This window comes from Poecilia mexicana, unplaced genomic scaffold (genome assembly GCF_051168715.1).
Source record: "Poecilia mexicana isolate PSO_F unplaced genomic scaffold, ASM5116871v1 scaffold_5, whole genome shotgun sequence".
NCBI classification, from domain to species: domain Eukaryota; kingdom Metazoa; phylum Chordata; class Actinopteri; order Cyprinodontiformes; family Poeciliidae; genus Poecilia; species Poecilia mexicana.
In genome coordinates this window covers 22346204-22366976 of record NW_028263374.1, presented here as the reverse complement: position 1 = coordinate 22366976, position 20773 = coordinate 22346204, and the positions used below count along the sequence as shown (strand labels likewise).

Here is a 20773-nt window from a genome sequence, read left to right as displayed (position 1 = left end):
TTTAAACACCTGTTTGTAATTAATCTGCATATTGTTTTTAACATTTTTATTTGAGTTACCAAAATAAATCAACTTCTCAATAATATTCAGATGTATTCATTGGGTTTGTAGATATGTAACTCTATCCTTATTAAAACCAAAATGATCTGCGACAGTCAACCCAATAGCTTAAATCTCAGTGTGCAAAACCTTTTCCCATTTTATTCTGCAAGAATGACAATTCAATCTCTTAACTGAATTGACTAAAGCTACTTTGAGAGAACAACCTTAAATCGGGGATTTGGATTTCATGCATGTTAAATGAAAAGAAGGGAGGGGATCTGTTCTGAAACATTATGCATCCTGTCTTAATTAGATCACCTTTCTCCACTGTTCTTGCTCCTGCTGAGGTAAGGCAATCCTCAAAGGATTGTTCAGTCTTAGTTAGCAGCTGTGGTCTGTCATTGCTCTGGACTGATAATCCCAAAATGCTTATTCTGCAGAGATTACAAATCAGTCTCGCCGTTTTGGCAAACAGCTCTGCAGCATTGCTTCAAGAGTCCTCTGGGAATATCTAATCACATTCATGTTTGGAGACTCAAGCAGCAATTATAGCTCCTGTTTAAGTTCTTTCTCCCTGGAATCCGAATACATAGTTCAGAATACCTTAGTGTATCCATTAACCCAGCTAACTACAATGTATTTGCTCTAGAGCTTGCATGCATTTTGATGTTTCTCTGCCTGGTTTTTGCGCCCTGACACATGTTGAAATCTGTCTTTCTCTCAGGAGTACCAAGGTGCCAGTGTGTTGGGTCAGTTCGTCACCAGGTTCATGCTAAGAGAGACATCCAGTCAGCTGTTGTCCCTGCAGAGCTCCCTTCAGTGCGCCATGGAGGCTGTGGAGGAGCAGAGCAGCCCTGCTCCGTGAGTTCTGCAATATGGCTCCACTTATGTCTGCCTATGTCTTATTTGTGGCGTCTGGTTTAGCCGTTTGCAACACATTGTCCACATAGTAGCGAAAACAATATTTTTTCATAAGCAACCTTGCTAAAAAGCAAAAGTTCTAAAATTGTGAAGTCACTTGTGTGTTATAACAGAATAATAATCCCATTCTGTGTCAAAGCAGAAATGAACAGTAACAGTGCCTTTAACAATATTTTTACATTCCAAGCTGCAAGATCTCTATTCCTTGATTTTTATTTTTTATTTTTTATTTTTTGCTAAATCATTTCTCAATCCTACGAAAAAAAAATGTTGGTTTCTCCTTTTCTGACTGAAAATTAGGCATTCCACCTTCTGCTTAATGTGTAAAAGAATTGCTTGATGTGGGAGAGCGGACTGAGCGTAGCCCTCTTCTGACCTTGTCAAAAACCCTTAAACCCTGTGTGCCCCCTGAACAGAATAAGAACCGGTGGAGAATGATAATGATTATAATCAGAGGGGTAAAGGAGGAGATCAGTAAAAAAAAAATCACTGCACTCCAGCACTACTAATAAGATCTAAAATACAAAAACATTGGCAGTGAAGTCTTTGATTTTCTAAATAAAAAAAAAAGATAATTTCATTGTGGCAACAAGAGTTTCTTTCAAAAAGAACACATTTTCTTATCAAAATGTTTTAAATTTGAGTTGTTTTGATTTCTTTTTAATAATCTATTGAATTTAAAAATGCTTAAACTCCACAATTTCTTTCAGTAATTTTTTTAATACTTTTATAAAATTGTCATCACGAGTCTGTTGAATATTGTTTTCATGTTGACTTCCTGTTGTGGGCGGAGTTTTGCGCAGGTGACATCGTTTCTCAATAAAAGGCCACAGGTCGCTCTGATGAGCACTGCACTCAGGCCAAACGCATCTGGTGGCTCTGTGGGTTGATTTCCTCCGTCCGTCCTCGGCATTTCCAGCCCTTTACTAATGGCAGCGTCTACAGGTTCTGGGCCCAGGAAGGAGCTTGGCGGCCGATGGAACCGATTATGTTTTGACGGAGATGAGAAGAAGTATGAGTTGTGGGAAACCAAGTTCTTAGCCCACTTACGTCTGCTTGAGCTGAAGAGCACCATATTATTGAAAGACGAACCCGATGATGCGGAAGAAGACGCCACCAAGAACGAAGAGGCATATGCAGAATTAATCCAAGTTTTGGATGATAAGAGTCTGTCCCTTGTCATGAGAGATGCTGCAGATGATGGCAGAAAAGCCTTAAAGATCCTGAGAGATCACTATGCTGGTTCTAGTAAGCCACGAGTGATCAGTTTGTATACGGAACTGACGTCTCTTCAGAAAGCCGTCAATGAGAACGTCACTGATTATATTATACGAGCAGAAACTGCAATTACAGCGTTGCGTAATGCAGGGGAAGTTTTAAGCGATGGCCTGTTGACTGCAATGATTTTAAAAGGACTGCCCGATGAGTTCAAGCCATTCTCTGTTTACGTTACACAGAGTGATGAAGAGTTAACTTTTGCCCAATTTAAAACCAAGCTGTGGAGCTATGAGGGCACCGAGAAGTTGAGTGTTGCGGATTCCGCGGAAGACTGCGTGATGAAAGTTAAAGGAAGAGATGATTGGAGCACGAAATTCATCTGTTACACCTGCGGCCAGAGAGGTCACAAAGCCCTGGATTGTTCTTCAACCTTGGGCGAGCGCAGAGAGTCGAGACAGTGGTGTAGTTTCTGCAAGAGCGCCACGCATAAAGACGCAAACTGCCGGCGGAAAAGACGAGACAAGGTGAAACAAGCGAGAGATGAGGAAGATCACACGTTCGCTTTCAAGGTGAAGCAGATTGACGACTCCCAGATCTATGGCACGAAGATAAAGGGCCTCATGATTGATTCCGGTGCAACAAAGCACATTGTGACGGACGCGGCAAAGTTCCAGGATTTCGACTCAACGTTTAAGCCTCAGAGCCATGTGTTGGAGTTGGCTGATGGCGTGAGGGCCAGTGGCATCGCGCTGAAGAAAGGCACCGCCAGAGTTCGTGTGAGAGACAATAATGGACGGGTTGTGGAGATGATGTTGAGGGACACCTTGTACGTCCCGTCATTTTCCCAGGACATCTTTTCAGTTAAAGCCGCAACAGCCCAAGGAGCGACAGTCATCTTCAAAGACGGACAGAACAGGCTCATCCATAAAAATGGTACGACTTTTGATATTGATGTTCATGACAGACTGTTCTATTTAAATACTCTTGCAGATGAGGTTGATAAATGCAATGCATGTTATGACATTCAAACGTGGCATGAAATATTAGGTCACTGTAATTATGAAGATGTGTCAAAGCTGGAGAGTGTTGTAGAGGGAATGAAAATTAAAGGTAAAACTGAAAAGCCTCATCTAAACTGTGAAGTGTGCACACAGGGCAAGTTTACTCAGACCAGAAATAGAGAGCCTGATGGAAAAGCTAAAGGTGCATTGGATCTAGTACATGCAGATCTGGCTGGCCCAATAGAGCCAGCTGCTAAAGATGGGTTTAGATACACACTAGCTTTTACAGATGACTATTCAGGTACTATTTTTACCTACTTCCTGAAAGCTAAGAGTGACACTGTTAAAGGGACAGAGAAGTTTATTGCAGATGTGGCACCTTATGGGAAAATCAAATGTATAAGATCTGATAATGGAACTGAATTTTTATCTAGTGAGTTCCAGTCATTGCTCAGTCGAAATGCCATTAGACATGAAACCTCGGCCCCTTATTCTCCCCATCAGAATGGGACAGCTGAAAGAACATGGAGAACTATCTTTGAAATGGCAAGATGCATGTTGATTGAGAGCAATCTGCCTAAAGATTTATGGACATATGCAGTTCAGACGGCTGCTATTATCCGTAACAGATGTTACAACAAACGTACTGGGCAGACTCCATATTACATGTTAACTGGAAAAAAACCTGACCTTTCTAAAATGAGAACTTTTGGGTCTGGATGTTATGCGTATAAATACAACAAGAAAAAGTTGGATTCACGTTGTGAAAAGGGAATTTTTGTTGGCTACGACAAGAATAGTCCTGCATATCTTGTGTTTTATCCTGCCACAGGTAGAGTACTTAGGAATAGACTGGTAAAATTTATAACAAAAAGTACCAACGAATGTGACACTCAAACTGATGACATAGATGAGAATATCTCACTTAGAAAGAAAGTTGAAAGTGAGCAATTAAAATCTGAGTTGCAAACAACTGTCTCACATGACATTAAAACTGAGACTTGTGACATAGATGAGGGTCAAAGTGGAGGTAACCTTGGTACACGTTATCCTAAGAGAGAGAGAAAATCTCCAAAGTACTATACAGATCAAGATTATGAAATGAAATGTGAGGATGATTATGCAGATGTTAACATTGATTATTGCTATAGGGTTGCATGTGATGTGCCTAAGACGGTGGAAGAAGCTATGAGCTCACCACAATCAGAATTATGGGCTAAAGCTATGAAGGAGGAAATGGATTCTTTAAAAGAGAATACTTACACCCTAACTTTATTGCCTCAGGGTAAACAAGCAGTGGGGGGTAGATGGATATTTACTGTTAAAGAAAATCCTCTAGAGACACTTTATAAAGCGAGATATGTAGCAAAAGGCTATAGTCAGATTGCTGGTATTGACTACCATGAGACTTTTTCTCCTACAGCTGATATGACATCTGTGCGTGTTCTAATGCAACTTACCGTTCAATATGATTTGGATTTACACCAAATGGACGTCAAAACGGCATATTTACATGCCCCTATTGATTGTGAGATTTTTTTAGAACAACCTGAAGGATTTGAGGTGAAAACAGAAACTGGGGAGAAACTAGTCTGTAAACTTAATAAGTCACTTTATGGTCTGAAACAGTCGGGGCGAAATTGGAATAAAATGTTACATGATTTCCTTATTGAAAATGACTTTGTGCAGAATCCTGCTGACTATTGTGTTTACAACAAAGAAAATGAAAATGAGAGGGTGATCTTGATTATTTGGGTTGATGATCTTATTCTTGCAGCTAGTAATGATCAAATACTTCAAAGTGTGAAGAAAATGTTGGCTGTTAAGTTTAAAATTAAAGATCTTGGAAGACTTAAACATTTTCTAGGTATTGATTTCACTCAGAAACATGGTCAAGTGAAAATGAACCAGAAAAGATACATCAAGAAAATCTTGAAAAGGTTTGACATGACTGACTGCAAACCAAGATCAACCCCATGTGAAAATAAAATGAAGTTGGACAGTGAAGGTCGACTTGCTGATCATAAAAAGTATCGTGAAGTTGTAGGGAGTTTGATCTATGTGATGATGAGCACTAGACCTGACTTGAGTTTTGTTGTCAGTAAGTTGTCACAATACTTGTCTGAACCAAAAGAACAACACTGGGTTGCAGCAAAGCATGTATTGAGATATTTGAAATGTACATTAGATCAGGAATTATGTTTCAAGAAAAATGATCTAAATCTTAAACTTACGGCATACTGTGATGCTGACTGGGCGGGAGACGAGGACAGAAGAAGTATGACTGGTTATTGTTTTTGTTTATCAGAAACTGGACCTATTGTTTCCTGGAAGTCTAAAAAACAGTCCACAGTTTCTTTATCTACATGTGAAGCTGAATATGTTGCTTTGGCTGCTGCTACACAGGAAAGCATTTACTTGGCCAATCTAATGAATGGAATGGACTCTGGACATGAATATACACCTGTAACCATTTTTGAAGATAACCAAGGTGCAATTGCTCTTTCTAAAAGTCCCGTCTACCGCCAAAGATGCAAGCACATAGATATTCGTTATCACTTTATTCGATCAGCACTTACTGATGGAAAAATAACTCTCTGTTATTGTCCAACAACAGAAATGGTGGCTGATATTTTCACAAAGTCTGTAACTAAAATGAGAATGGATAAATTTATATGTTTTCTTTTTGGTATGTGAATGAAATGTATTCTGTCAGCATGAGAACAAGTGGGGGTGTTGAATATTGTTTTCATGTTGACTTCCTGTTGTGGGCGGAGTTTTGCGCAGGTGACATCGTTTCTCAATAAAAGGCCACAGGTCGCTCTGATGAGCACTGCACTCAGGCCAAACGCATCTGGTGGCTCTGTGGGTTGATTTCCTCCGTCCGTCCTCGGCATTTCCAGCCCTTTACTAATGGCAGCGTCTACACTTAAATATACCAAGAGGATGGCTACAAAGAGGCTAGGGAGCATGGGGCATCAGCGGAGAGGAAAACACAAAGACAGAAATAACAGAAGGAGCTGGGGAAGGCGAATGAAACCAAAAAATAATAATAGCCTCTGCACTGGGGAAAAGGTGAGGAATGAGAGGGAAACCAGAGGAGCTAATCAGAGAGAAGTGGGAACAGCACAGGTAGAGAAGAATGAGGTGATGGACAAAAGCTGTCAGGTCATAGTTTATTATTTAAAAGTTGATCAACAATTTGATCAACTTAAAAGAATAAAGTATTAACCCTCCAATTACATGTATTTAATAGAACGGTTTTCAGTAATGAAAATTTTACCAAATGAGAAAACATTTAATCCTATCAAAGGCTAGATTTCTTTTTTTTAAATATCAAGTTGTGAGATTATACTACAGCAAATAGTCATGAATTTATATTTATCGACTGTCATGCTTTTTTTTTTTTTTTTTTTTTTTTTTTTTTTTTTTTTTACATTCTGTATATAAACAGTAAGTGTCTGTCTGTTGAACTGTGGTTTTCTTGGCTCAGCAGAACTCTGCTCCCGCCTCTAGGCGCCACACTGGTATTATTGGAAATAGCAAACCGATTATAGCCAAGGTGAATTATTGAGAGGAGACTCCAGGAGGCAGAGAAGGAGCTAAAGCAGAATGGATGACAAAGCATTCGCCACAGATCCACACAGATAAATAACACAACAACGAGTCCAAAAGAGAAAAGGAAAACCACCAAACAAATACCGGTCCACGTCGTTGAGCTGATGGTAGACAGTGTGCGATTTTTAGAAACAGAGGTAAAGAAAAATTAAGACAGGTATAGAAACTTCTTTCCGTATGTTGACTGGCAGATTTCTGGCTTTTCCTGTGGCCTTTGGATTGCAGGTTCTCAGCATGAGGACCTCCTGGCAATATGCTCCCTCTGTGCCGTCAGCAGGATGCTGAATACACACACATGAAATTACCAGAATGCACAAAGTTCCAACAAAGGAAAGCAAAATAGGAGCACTATAACAAAGCCTCACAAATGTGCAGAGGTGTTTTTTTTTTTTCCACCTGCAGAGAAATACACAAATGAAATTAAAGCATTCACACTCATTTGTTATAAGCTGTGAGTGTTTAAAATTGCACATTGTAAGTGCCTTTGACAGATATTTTTCACTGCGTCCAACACACTTTTCCAGCTATACTGAACTGTGTGTCTGTATAAGTGTGATAATTTGAGCGTGGAAGAGCACTTCACAAAGTTTTCTATTCTGTCCACTCACTGTTCATCCCTCACTCTTGAATTACATACTAACCTATCGTCCCTCTTGACTTCTCTCCACGATCTTTCTCTCTGCATTGCTCTCACACTTCTTTTCAAAGTCTCCTCATTTAGCCCCCTAATTTCATTCCGTATCAGCTTCTCCTTGCACCCTTGTGACTACCTCTGTCTGCCATATCTTTAGTTTGTTTCCTCTGCGATCCTCTGACAGTTGCTGTCTTTCTCTCTGATGTTTGTCTCCCTGGGTCTCCAATCGCTGTCATGGCAGGAGGGAGGTAAAGGCTCCCGAGCTGACAGCGGTACAGAAAAATGGCAGGCGGTGTGGTCGTAGGGTCCATAACAACCTGTGTGTGTCTTCGTCTGATCCCTGCACTGGGACGCCAAACACAGGTAAAGAGAATATATAATTAGACTTCTTATATTTAAACATATGAGGTGAGTCAAATGGATATTTATTCAACTTTTTCAGGGTTTTCTTTTTTCCCTGCAAAAGTTAAATTCATTTATATGTCTTTATATTGAGTCTCATTTGTTTCTTATTAAATATTAATCCTGATCACACTGCTTATCTTTACTCCTCAATCTTCTAATCTGATACTTGTGTGGGTTTCAGCCTCAAGTAACTTCTTTTTTTATTTTATTTTATCTTGTTTAAAATTGGGTTTCATTTTTAAAACTACTAATATCACTAGGATGTACTATAACAATAAGACAAGCTGACAGTTAGAGTGTGATTCTTAATGCAGAGTTTTTCTTGAAATCCTTTTTTTTTCTGTCTCTTGTGTATTACTTTGACACATGCCACCCACTCAAACATGGTTGCTGACCAAGCACACAGTTCAAGAATGTAGAAGTCTCTAATGGCAGCTGCCTGTTTTGGCACCATAAAGGGAACTGTCACTCTGACAAACTGGTTTGTAAAAGGTTTTAGTCGCACAGCAACAAAATAAAAGTTTTAATTTTGCCTCCCAATCTACGTTGAACTGATTGTCATATTCACCCAGCTACTTGCAAGTGCTAAATATTTGCTAAGCTGAAATTGCTTGTCCTTTTAATTCTAAAATTAGACAATAGTGCCACCAAGCAAACAGCCCTTCAGAGCACTGATGCAGCTTGTCAACATTTGAAGGAAGCATTATTCATGCATTTAGAGGACAGCTGGGCCATATTTATGCATGAATATCCCTGCACTTGTCAGTTTTAGCCAGAGCAAAAAAAAAAAAAAAACCCTCATGTATGCTGGTGAATTTTCACATAATATAATTCATTTTAATCACATGAACTGTAATATAAAAGGATCTTCCTCTCTGAAGACTCGGAATAAATTGCTCTTTAATGGCTGCAGTTTCTTTAAACCTTCTCTCTGGTTGTCCGATAAGAGGAATACAGAGTTTTACTGATGCAATGGTGGAATCCGTAATCTGTCTGATTATGGCTGATTTGTTGGCAAGACAGAAACCTGCTTGTTAGAGAATTACTCAGTTTGTTTGTGGATTTTAACTAGATACTTGTTTAATTGATTAATTGGTCCATCGATTGTCTACAGGTGTCAACATAGAAGATGAAGAAAACTGGTGCTCTCAGGTCAACCGACTGCAGCAACTTTTGGATAAACTGGAGTGTCAGGTATGGTGCATATATATATATATATATATATATATATATATATATATATACACATATATATATACACATATATAGATTTATTTTATTTTACTTTTTTTTTGTCGCATCCTTCTTTAATATTCACCACTTTATTATTTATCTTTTTGACTCCATGACTTAACATCTCATCCATGAATTTGTGTGTCGATAATTCTTTGTTGTGTCTTTAAGACTTTCATTTTTCTTCGACAAACCATTGCAGTCCAATTACAGAGTTGAGACACCAACAACATCCCAGCTATGTAGATTTATGCATGCAAATCGACATCGTACACTGGCTGGTTCTGTTAGCAGTCAGCTTAAAGGTAACAATTATATTAAACACTCAGGGCTAATGAGAAGGCAAAGGCAGTTAAAATTTGTTTTCCTGCACTTCCCTGGCAAAGGTCAATGACAGTTTATCCATAATTGCTGAGGGCAGAAAGCTTTCATGTTGCATCAGTGAGAAAAAAAAAATCCCACACTTCCTCTACTCTTCAAATTGTACCTGCAGAAATGTTCTGTCCATATTTGCTTTCTGAGTATACCTTGGCGATCCCCTGCTGTTAAGATTGTAAGATTGGATACATTTTCTTCATATATATATATATATATATATATATATTTATATATATATATATATATATATATATAATTAATAGAAAAAGACAAATCACATATTATTTTACCAGCAGGGAATCACCTTTAATCTTTAATTTCAATAATGACGCCGAAAACAAGTCTTAAGTTTATTCTGAGTGTCTTCACACAGCAGTGTCTGAAGAATTGGGCTGTATGTTTTATTTCTCTCTGGGTTCAGAATACACTTGGGGGGGAAAGAAGTGGGTGCTGTTTCAAATGGAACGCTGCAGATCTGTGGTTCTGTCAAACACCAAGCGCTGTCACCTCTCCGGCTCTCATGCCGTGACCAATTCTCACCACACATCCCCGAGCCTCTTTCACGCTCTCCTGCTCTTTCTTCTTCCCTCTCTGTCCGCTCTTCCCTTTATTAACTTCGGTTACTCCCACCTTTTGAGGCTCATTCTTTTTCCTCCTTTCAGTCGCTCTGAAAGCATTTTTTTTTGCTCTCTCCGTCCATCTGTTTTGTCAAACCAGAGGGACTCAGAGTGCAATATCAAAGCAATTCATAACCTGCAGGATATTCAGAGTGCAATATCCATCCCTGCACCTCACCGCCGACACCATCAGCACGTACTGCCTGTCTATCTCTGTTTGCTGCTCTCTTAATTACAACACAATGAGTTTATGACCTGAAAGAGAAAAGGCTGGCTCTATGTTTTCACTTTGATTTGGTTTTATGATAAGCAATTTCTATATAGAAAAGAGTATTAAAAAACTGGCTGCAAAACAGGAAAAAAAAATCTATGCTTTCAACATGTTTTTCATTACAGAAGTCCAATCTCATTTCCAAACAGTGTGTGTGTGACTGACTCATCACATTTTAATTCTCCTGTTTTGAACATTTTGAATAGTCGATTTTAAAGACTGAATGTTGCCATTGTTATTTTTCTATGATAAACCATAATTTACGTTCAGAGGCTTTAGAAAAAACTGGAACAAACTGCACAGAGAAAACCACCGGATCGTAAACACATGATTAATATTATGTAAAAATGAACACATACTGTATAAATACAGAAATATTGTCATGAAATTTATATTTATAAGTTCATAATTTTAGAATTTGTGAATATAAATAATTCAAAGTGGAAAGTGATGAACATTAAATTAAGCTCCATGTACATTTTCTATTTTTAAGTACACATGGACTCGCATGCAATAATGCATCTCCAGTCCTCTGATATTTTGCTCAGCCAACAGGTCTTCTCCATATTTCTTACTTTCCTGTTTTAGGGTCCCAAGTTGGAGCCGCTTAAGGAGGATTCGCTCGCCAGCACGTACAAGTCTGTAAGTGAGCACTGTCATCTGGAACACAAACATTTCAAAATCAAGTTTCATTTGTTTGTTGTTTGGTGTTGTTTTATTTATTTACTTTTTTCGAAATTGTGCAACACATCACTGTAGTAGTCATAAAATCATAAAATACTTGTTTGAGTTACAAGTGATTTTTTTTTTTAGACAAACTGAAGCAGTTAAACCCAAATATGTACTTGATGTAGCCTACTTCAACATTTCTGTTACTTTTTTTTTTTATTTTTTTTATTTCTGTGCTCATAATTTTAGGCCTGAAAAACTACCTAAAACTAACCACTAATAATGTTTTACTAGGACTTTAGGAGGAAAAACTGAAACTAGTTACTTTCCACCCTTAAGAATATGACTGTAAAATTATTTCTGATGTGCTCACATGCTCCTCTAAGCAAATAGACATGAAATGATAAAAGCACAGAAGCGCTACAGCTATGAATACTTTGTGTTTGGCCGTTCTGTAGATTGTTTTTTAAAAGTTCACATAAAAAGCCTTCAGGAAGAATTCCCAGTGATGAACTGACACAATGTTTCCTCCTGTGAACTGGTACAATTTCATTCAGGAAATAAATAAATAGAAGCCATGTAGATTAAACTTTAATCAAAGTATGTAATCAAATATGATTTTTATAATCTGGATTTTATTTCAATGTGACAAATATAAACATAGATACACTGTTGCAAAGAGGGTTTGACATAAGAGGTAGGTTTTTGTTGAGATTTAGACGTGGTGGCTGGATCAAACTTTGAAATCTCCTTTTCAAAAGCTGATATTTCAAGGACTTTCTCACGCGGAGCATCCCCTCACTCTCATATATGTTTCCTTACCCTTCTTGACATGATTGGAAATTTAAGGTCTTACAATCCTCCTTTTTATTTTTTGTCTCTGTACTCACATTTGTCTGAGCTTTTGAGATGGCAACGATATTCACAACAAAACATGAGAAGCTTTCTAATGAGCCAGCACTGAAATTTTCTCTCAGTGATCAAAGTCCAGTCTCAGCTCAATATTTCTTTTCAAAGTTCTCAGAGTTCTCACACATTCAAATCAATCTGTCTTGCCACATCACTCTCAGAATGGATTACTAATGCATTGTCAAAAGCTCTGAAATCCTGTGAAATTATTACAAGACACATTGTGGGAGATCAGCTTTAACTTTTCCTGCTTGAACTTCATTGACCTTATCAGCAGAAAGGTGGATGCCGTTTTCAGTTTTGTCCTTTAAAAAAAACAAAAAAAAAACAGTTCAGATACTAGTGGACATGAATGCAAATTAACTCTAAATCTTATTTATGTTTAAATAAGATTTAAACATAAAACACTGGTATGTTTAGTGACATATAAAACATGTGATTTATCATTTGCTACTAAACCCTCTGATAGTATGTTCCCTACCAGGTGGCTGTATTTGCTCATTTTGTAATGTGAAATATGTTTAGTTGTTTGTTATTAAAAGTTTAGTTATTACCACAAAACCTTTATTAGCATTATAACTGTGTGTTGCAATAAATCACCAATAATAGAACATTTTACAACCCCTATCTTAACATAAAGAATTTTATTTAGGAATTAGGAAGGGTTTCCATCTGCCCACATGCATAGAGAAGAAATTGTGTGCCTTCTCTTACACATGTTTTTGTTTTACTTTGGTCATTTCAGGAGCACCTATTCCTTAAAGTATTACCTTGTCCCTGAATCTCACCATTGCCTATAAATGTCTTTTATAGAGCCTTGTCCATTTTCAATGAATCATTTCAAAACATCATCTGGACATGTTCCACAAGGTGAAGTCTCACTAAATCATCAGTACCCACAAATGTGCCGTGTGAAAATCGGATCCATGCTCGCAAGGATCCATTCTCCAAATTACACACAGAGTTCTGTTTTCATCACATTCTCTCTTCTGTCTCTTGTCTCACTGCCAACAGAACATCCTGCTGGTTCAGAGGCAGATGTCCGTGATAGACGATGAACTAGATAACTTCCGGAAAGTTCTCAACAGCTACATCGATGCCACTTCAGCTCACTCTGACAACTTGCAGTGAGTGTCTTGCTTGCTTCTAAATCAATCGTTTTAAACGCAGCTTACGATTTTGCTACAGAAGCAGCTTTAAAATTCCTGAATAATGCTGAATAAGCAGTTGACGTTGCCAGAGGTACCACAGACGGATGTATATAAAAAGAGATGTATTCTTCTATTAACAGATTAATTTTCTTAGGATGGGATACGGTATCTGTTGAGAGGGCACACATATGCAGCCTTTTGATTTGTCAAAAATGAGGTGATGATAAACATTTTTCCTAATACATTGTTGTCTTTATCTTATTCAATTCAACTGAAAAATGAACATGCATTTTTCAGAAGCAAAGAAATAAAATAATCACGATGCATAAGTGTGTACACCTGCAAGTTATAGGGATTTTTGTTTTGTATAAAAAAATTGCTTTTCATTTGATTTACACAGGACATATATCATAGTATATGTGAAAAAAGTACAAAAAATATTATAGTGTATTTTTTTATATTACAAAAATTGGCATGTAAACATATATTAGTTTACAATGATTCTGTATTAGTTTACAATGATTCTGCAACAGTTTTTTTTTTTTTTTTTACAAAAACAGTTGCAAGACATTCAGTTGATATCTTGCCTTTTACATTACCGGCAGCAAGCTATTCTCTCTTCCAAGATGAAAAACTTTTTTTTCCTTGCAACTTCCTTTTTTTGTTATTTTCTGCTTTTTGACCCACTCTACTTTTTTCCTCCAGTGTGTCTGTTCAGAAGCTCCCGGGAAAGTCGTGTTACATAATGTACGAGTTCTGGCAAGACCGCATCTCCTGGATGAGGTTAGTGCAGTGTACATAAGCGTGTTTGTGCGTGTGTTTGTGTGTGTGCGTGTGTGTGTGTGTGTGAGTGACAGAGCGAGAGTGTGTTTGTGTTTTTGCAATAGATATTGGCTCGCAATTTGGCACCGCTAATTTCTTGATGGAAATGTTCCTTCTCCAGAGAGGATGAGCAGATGGCCAATCACTCTGTTCTCACACAAACTCAAACACACAGACAGTCACAAAGGTGATCCTTAAACGGTGCTAAATGGTGTCAATAGATATATAACAGATAGCATTGATGTGTTGAGCTTTGATGCATATTTAATTAAGTTATTTGCGAACAGGTTTTCACCAGTGCTTTTTCTTTTTGATGCCATTGTAGCTATCTTCAGACCAACAGCAGCAAAGATTTCCAACGCTGTATCATTGACATGATGGAGGATGCTGAGATGGTTTCTACCATGCTGCTGCCAGGTCTGTGACATTTCCTGAAAGTGATTGTATGTAAAAGACAGTAAATATTATCTTGCTGAGGAAATGCAGTCTCCTGATTTGCTGGGGGAGGAGGGGGCGTTAAAGTAAAATGTCCCTGTTTCGTTTTTGTCAAAATTGTCCAAACAGTATCTCTGCACTGTTTGGACCTATGTTGTTTATGTTATTTAAAATATCTTTGAAAACTTTTTTTTTTTTCGCTTTTAATTGGACTGATTTGTTTGGACATGACTATATACATAAAATCTGTCTCCATTGGGCCTCGTTTCTCAACTGATGTTCATATGAGTGTAGGAATTATCAGATAACAAGTTCAGTGTGTGATTTGCAGATCAGCCTATTCCAGCATACAAACAATATATTTTGGATAAATCTATTGGTTGAAAGAAAAACATTTACATACCATCCTGGCAGTGGTACATACAACTCTATTTATTCATACTTTGGTGACCTGCTCCACAAAATCTGTGTCTTGTATAACTGAAAATAGGTAAAAAGATTTTAAAGAAGCAGCATTGCACCAGAATAGACAAATACGGAACCTGAATCGTAATTGTCGTACAAACTCATTTAAAAGTCTTTGCAAATGCTGTTATTTTAGAAGCAAACTCCAGAAATAAATATTCATTATTCACCTAGTAGAACGATTGGATAAAGTCATACTTCTTTCTGACAGCCTGAGCTCATTAGGGTTGGGAACACTAAGTGTAAAAACAACTGGCCCCTGCAAAACGGTGAAGGTGTGTACTTTAGTATGGACAAACATGATACAGCTTGATTTTCTCTGCTGCTCCATGAGACCTCACTGACACAATCCTATGTACACAGTCTACAGCCCGGCATGACAATTGGACTTATTCTGGACTCACAATCCAATTGATATAGTCTGACATGAGCATGAAGATGTTTGAGCACCCCTTGTTCCACTGCACACCAGAGAGGGCATACACGGAAACATAAAATGAAATTTTACAATAGATTATCCAGGCTTGAGGACGTCCCGAGTCGTTAAAAACACTCAACCACAAACTCTGTAAAGACTTTAGAATCGCCCTGGGAACATTTCACACCCACTTTAATATATAATGAGTTATGATAATCTCTTTTGACAGTTTACTGCCAACAAAGGTGATTCATTTGATTCTGTCTTCCCGCTAAAAATATATCACAGTTATAAGAGGTCACATTTAATAAGGGTTGACCCTCCCAATGGGAGATCCATAGAAATATGATCTAGTGTGAAGTCCTCAGAAAATAAGGAGCGCTAGCATTTTAATGGTGCATTTAAAGACCTTGAAAACAGTTTTACTGTTCTGTAAAATTAAGAAAACAAATGCTGAAAGATAATTAGATTCAGATAAGAAATGGATTCAACAAAGTCACACTGAAGGCATTATGTGCTTGGATGAACACACAGGAGATTTTTTTTTTATATTAATGTCACAATAGTATGACACCCCAAACAGATGAAATATCAGACATTTACCTTTCCCCTTTTAATTATACTCTCCAATGTAAACATGATCTGTTTACACTGCTTCGGGTGACTTCAAGACATATAAAACAGCCCTGACACCTCTGATGATGACACTTTTTCTTCTCAGACACGGTGACATTTCTATGTGCTTATTGGTATGACTCATATGTCCAGTGCTGCCATGTAAAGGTTCTTTTAAAGTGATTGCACATTAGACTCCAGCTCTAGTTTTCAGGGAGAGGAAGCTAGCCGCTCTGTCTTCATTATCAGATAATTTGCTCATTACTTCTAAGATCAGTCACATTTCTGGTGCTTTCAGAGTTGCTTCCCACCATGCAAGCAGGGTTGTTTTTCCTCCTGTGTGTCCAACACTAACTCTATTGAAGTGAATTCTTAAAAAAATAAATGAATAATAATAAAAAACAAAAAACAAGATGCCTGAATAACAACATTAATATAGCTGTAAATATTCTCTCTAATTAGTGAACTCTGACTCTGTTTATGCACGGAGCTAATTGAAGTATGTTGTAAAAGTGTTGAAGAAAACTTTTATTTATCCACGTCACAAAAGCAGGACCAGATCAACTCTGGAGTCAGTAAAAGAAGAATAAATAAAACACACCTTTGTGATGCTCTTGGGAGGAGCTGCAAGATATTCCTTTCTTAGTTGAAAGGTCTAAACTCTGCCTTCATGAGAGAGGAGCTGCATACCAACCAGCCTTTGTGATTTGTTGTTGTTGTTGATTACCAATTCTAATTTTAAATCTTCAATTATAGATCATATATTTGATTTTCTTTTTTTCCCCAGTTGCACAATTCACCTAATGACAAACTAATTTATTTGAGGAAGAGATTAAAAGGCCCAATAAACTAGTTGCAAATCTCACATGTTGAACGTGTCCTTTACTTCAAAAAATACTTTACACTGACTTTTTAAAAGCATTTCAATCTTTTATTGTTGCCAGATGACTGTGTGTGTTTGGAAACAATTTTTCTCTCTAAAGTGCTATTTTTTTATTGTGTAAGTTCTGGGAATTGAAAGTCTCCTTTTACAGCTTCTAAACCGTAATATTTACTTTTTAACACACCGGTCTTATGTAGAAATCCAAATTAGGTCCAGTGGGTTTTGCCGGGTACCACCACTCTGTACCATCATTAATATGCATTAAAATTAGGGGAATTATTGAGGAAAGCTCTTGGGAACTAACTAACAAAAATTATTCTGTGACTGTACACTCAAATGGTGACCTATGAACACATATTAGCTCATTGTATCTATTTGAAGTTCACTCGAAAGTACTGTGAAGTATACATTTTCAGAACTGACAACATATTTTTTTTTATGTGTAGATACATTTTTATGTGTAAATCACTTGTCACTTTTATCATTTAACTGCCAGAGATTTAAGTAAAAACCTAAGCTGGGAAATTGTTGCTGTTGCTTAATGAAATGTAAACTAGATGATTGATTAACCAATTAGCTTAATGGATTGCACCCAGTGATGTAAACACAAGTTGTACAAAATAGTTTTGTTCCATGCATGGATCTAACTTTCTGTTTCCTCATGTATGTTTCTTCAGCTTCCTGGTGGATTATGACTAACAACTGAATCTGGAATGTCACATCGACTACCTACATGGTCTCACCGAGAAAGACACACTGGCACATCAATCCCACCTACCCACAGGCACTCTAACACACACGCACAGAGCAAAAGCATTTTTATATTTTAAAGAACAAGAAAAAAAGAAGAAAAAAAAAAAAAAAACGCCCTATCTGCACATTTTCGGCTGCTTTCTCTAATGCTCCAGTCTTCAGCCGTTCATTATTTTTGCCACTTACATCCAAAGGCATATCTGCATTCAGTGGCCTGTAAAGTCAAACGTAACTGGCTCTCTGAAATTGAAAAGCCATTTAATGATTTCATAACCCTTCTCCTTTGCCATATGGCCACCTTTCTCCTGCAGTGTTTGCCTGATATATTATTCCAACCAAGAACAAGCTACAACACAGGGAGAGATGGAACACTATTTAGTTTGAAAACCCGTCTTGCAATGTTATATGTATATGAAGATCTTTTTAAACACTGAACACAGATTTAATGAAAAACCAGAGAGTATGTGGGGATGAAGGACAGTTGCATCTTTAACATGCATGCCGATGTGGCTTCCTCCCACTGTACATGATGTAAGATATTGTTGCTCGGTTTGTTGCTTTCATTTATCTAACCTGCTGTTATGTGCACAGAATGCCAAACAAGCTGTTGATATACAGGTGCTGGTCATAAAATTAGAATATTGTGATAAAGTTCATTATTTTCCATAATGTCATGATAAAAATTAAATTGTCATATATTTTAGATTCATTGCACACCAACTGAAATATTTCAGGTCTTTTATTGTTTTAATTTTGATGATTTTGGCAAACAGCTCATGAAAACCCAAAATCCCTGTCTCAAAAAATTAGAATATTATGAAAAGGTTCTCTGAACGAGCAATAAAAATAATCATCTGAATCAACAAAGTAACTCTAAACACCTGAAAAAGATTCCTGAGGCCTTTAAAAACTTCCAGCCTGGTTCGTTACTCAAAACCGCAATCATGGGTCAGACTGCTGACCTGACTGCTGTCCAGAAGGCCATCACTGACATCCTCAAGCAAGAGGGTGAGAAACGGAAAGAAATTTCTGAACGAATCGGCTGTTTGCAGAGTGTTATATCAAGGCACCTCAGTGGGAAGTCAGTAGGAAGGAAAAAGTGTGGCAGAAAACGCTGCACAACGAGAAGAGGTGACCGGACCCTGAGGAAGATTGTGGAGAAGGGCCGATTCCAGACCTTGGGGGAAGCAGTGGACTGAGTCTGGAGTAGAAACATCCAGAGCCACTGTGCACAGGCGTGTGCAGGAAATGGGCTACAGGTGCCGCATTCCCCAGGTCAAAGGTCAAGCCACTTTTGAACCAGAAACAGCGGCAGAAGCGCCTGACCTGGGCTACAGAGAAGCAGCACTTTGGACCACTGTTGTTCAGTGGTCCAAAGTACTTTTTTCGGATGAAAGCAAACTTTGCATGTCATTCGGAAATCAAAGTGCCAGACTCTGGAGGAAGACTGGGGAGAAGGAAATGCCAAAATGCCAGAAGTCCAGTGTCAAGTACCCACAGTCAGTGATGGTCTGGGTGCCATGTCAGCTGCTGGTGTTGGTCCACTGGGTTTTATCAAGGGCAGGATCAATGCAGCAGCTATCAGAAGATTTTGGAGCACTTCATGCTTCCATCTGCTGAAAAGTTTTATGGAGATGAAAATTTAATTTGGTCTGGAATCGGCCCTTCTCCACAATCTTCCTCAGGGTCCGGTCACCTCTTCTCGTTGTGCAGCGTTTTCTGCCACACTTTTTCCTTCCTACTGACTTCCCACTGAGGTGCCTTGATATAACACTCTGCAAACAGCCGATTCGTTCAGAAATTTCTTTCTGTTTCTCACCCTCTTGCTTGAGGATGTCAGTGATGGCCTTCTGGACAGCAGTCAGGTCAGCAGTCTGACCCATGATTGCGGTTTTGAGTAATGAACCAGGCTGGGAGTTTTTAAAGGCCTCAGGAATCTTTTTCAGGTGTTTAGAGTTACTTTGTTGATTCAGATGATTATTTTTATTGCTCGTTCAGAGAACCTTTTCATAATATTCTAATTTTTTGAGACAGGGATTTTGGGTTTTCATGAGCTGTTTGCCAAAATCATCAAAATTAAAACAATAGAAGACCTGAAATATTTCAGTTGGTGTGCAATGAATCTAAAATATATGACAATTTAATTTTTATCATGACATTATGGAAAATAATGAACTTTATCACAATATTCTAATTTTATGACCAGCACCTGTAGCTGCTATACTCTATCTACTCCTAACTATACAAGTGTTCACGTACTCTATTAGTTAACCTCCAGCTGTCCATATGAGTCATATTCTATATCTTAAAATGCAAAAAATATATATTTAAAAATGTGCATATAAAAGAGATGAAATGCATTGTATTGTTGAGTTAAATAAAGTTAAATATATCATGCATTTATTTTGATCATGGTGGCCCTTACTGTATCTGTATATACAGACTTCTTGAACTGTACTGTATGAGTCCCCTTTTATTTGATTTAGAAATCTACAGAGTGAAATGCGACTCTAATAAAAGTATTAAAAATTTCAAAATGTTTTCTGAAAAGAATTAAAAAGGTTTTCACCCAATTTTTGTCTTTGACGTTGCACTTTTTAGTAGTATTTTCTAGAGTGTGGAAAATCTTTGGAGATTTTCCACATTCCTTATTATTTTAACCTAATTTTTGTACTTCAGATCATAATAATTGTAATCTCTATTAAAATATATATGTGAAAAAAATACAATTCAGATCTAGTTCAAAGTGGTAAAATGCAATCCAAACAGAAGACAGCAATATTTTCAAATCACTGACAATTTAAAAATAAAATTGATTTACCAAAGCAAAATGATGGAATACTCCACTAAATAAGCTATAACCTTTCCTCTGCAAAAATGTTACATTGTGTTGCAGCTTTGCTTTGCATCATAACAGAAAGGGATGGTATGCAAAAAATAAAGCTCCAAAGAACTCAACCTGTCTCCCTTTGCTTCAACACAAAGCTAACTCAAGAGAGTTAAGAACTATGAAAATGATTTGAGTTTGTTTTCATTGCATATTGCTGGAGACTAACAATATGTGAAGACAGTGATTGCAATTCTGAGTGAAAAGAAATCAAATATATTTTTGCACTGATAAAAGTTCCCACTTGGGATACCTGAAAATGAAACTGATTCTGTAACCGACTTTCTTAAAAAAAAAAAAAATCTAGTAATCTTTTGGGATTACATATTGGATTAAAACGTAATTCCCAAAGATAAGTGGGAATAAGGAAGATCAAGATGCAACAAGATCATGACATCAAGGCAAATGTAAGTGAAGCGGTTGAACAC

At 37.5% G+C, this 20773-nt stretch overlaps 1 protein-coding gene across 1 annotated transcript in view; it reads left to right on the top strand.

Annotated features, from left to right (window-relative positions):
- The window catches only part of necab3 (N-terminal EF-hand calcium binding protein 3), a 38418-nt gene extending 20351 nt beyond the window's left edge, over window positions 1-18067 (top strand). Inside the window, exons 6-13 of the mRNA XM_014990950.2 lie at window positions 767-903; window positions 7676-7797; window positions 8954-9033; window positions 10927-10980; window positions 12931-13043; window positions 13773-13850; window positions 14215-14306; window positions 17383-18067. Of these exons, the coding sequence (XP_014846436.2) occupies window positions 767-903; window positions 7676-7797; window positions 8954-9033; window positions 10927-10980; window positions 12931-13043; window positions 13773-13850; window positions 14215-14306; window positions 17383-17411 (705 nt within the window). The 3' untranslated portion in view covers window positions 17412-18067. The remainder of the gene's footprint in view (window positions 1-766; window positions 904-7675; window positions 7798-8953; window positions 9034-10926; window positions 10981-12930; window positions 13044-13772; window positions 13851-14214; window positions 14307-17382) is intronic.
- Window positions 18068-20773: the final 2706 nt, after the last annotated feature.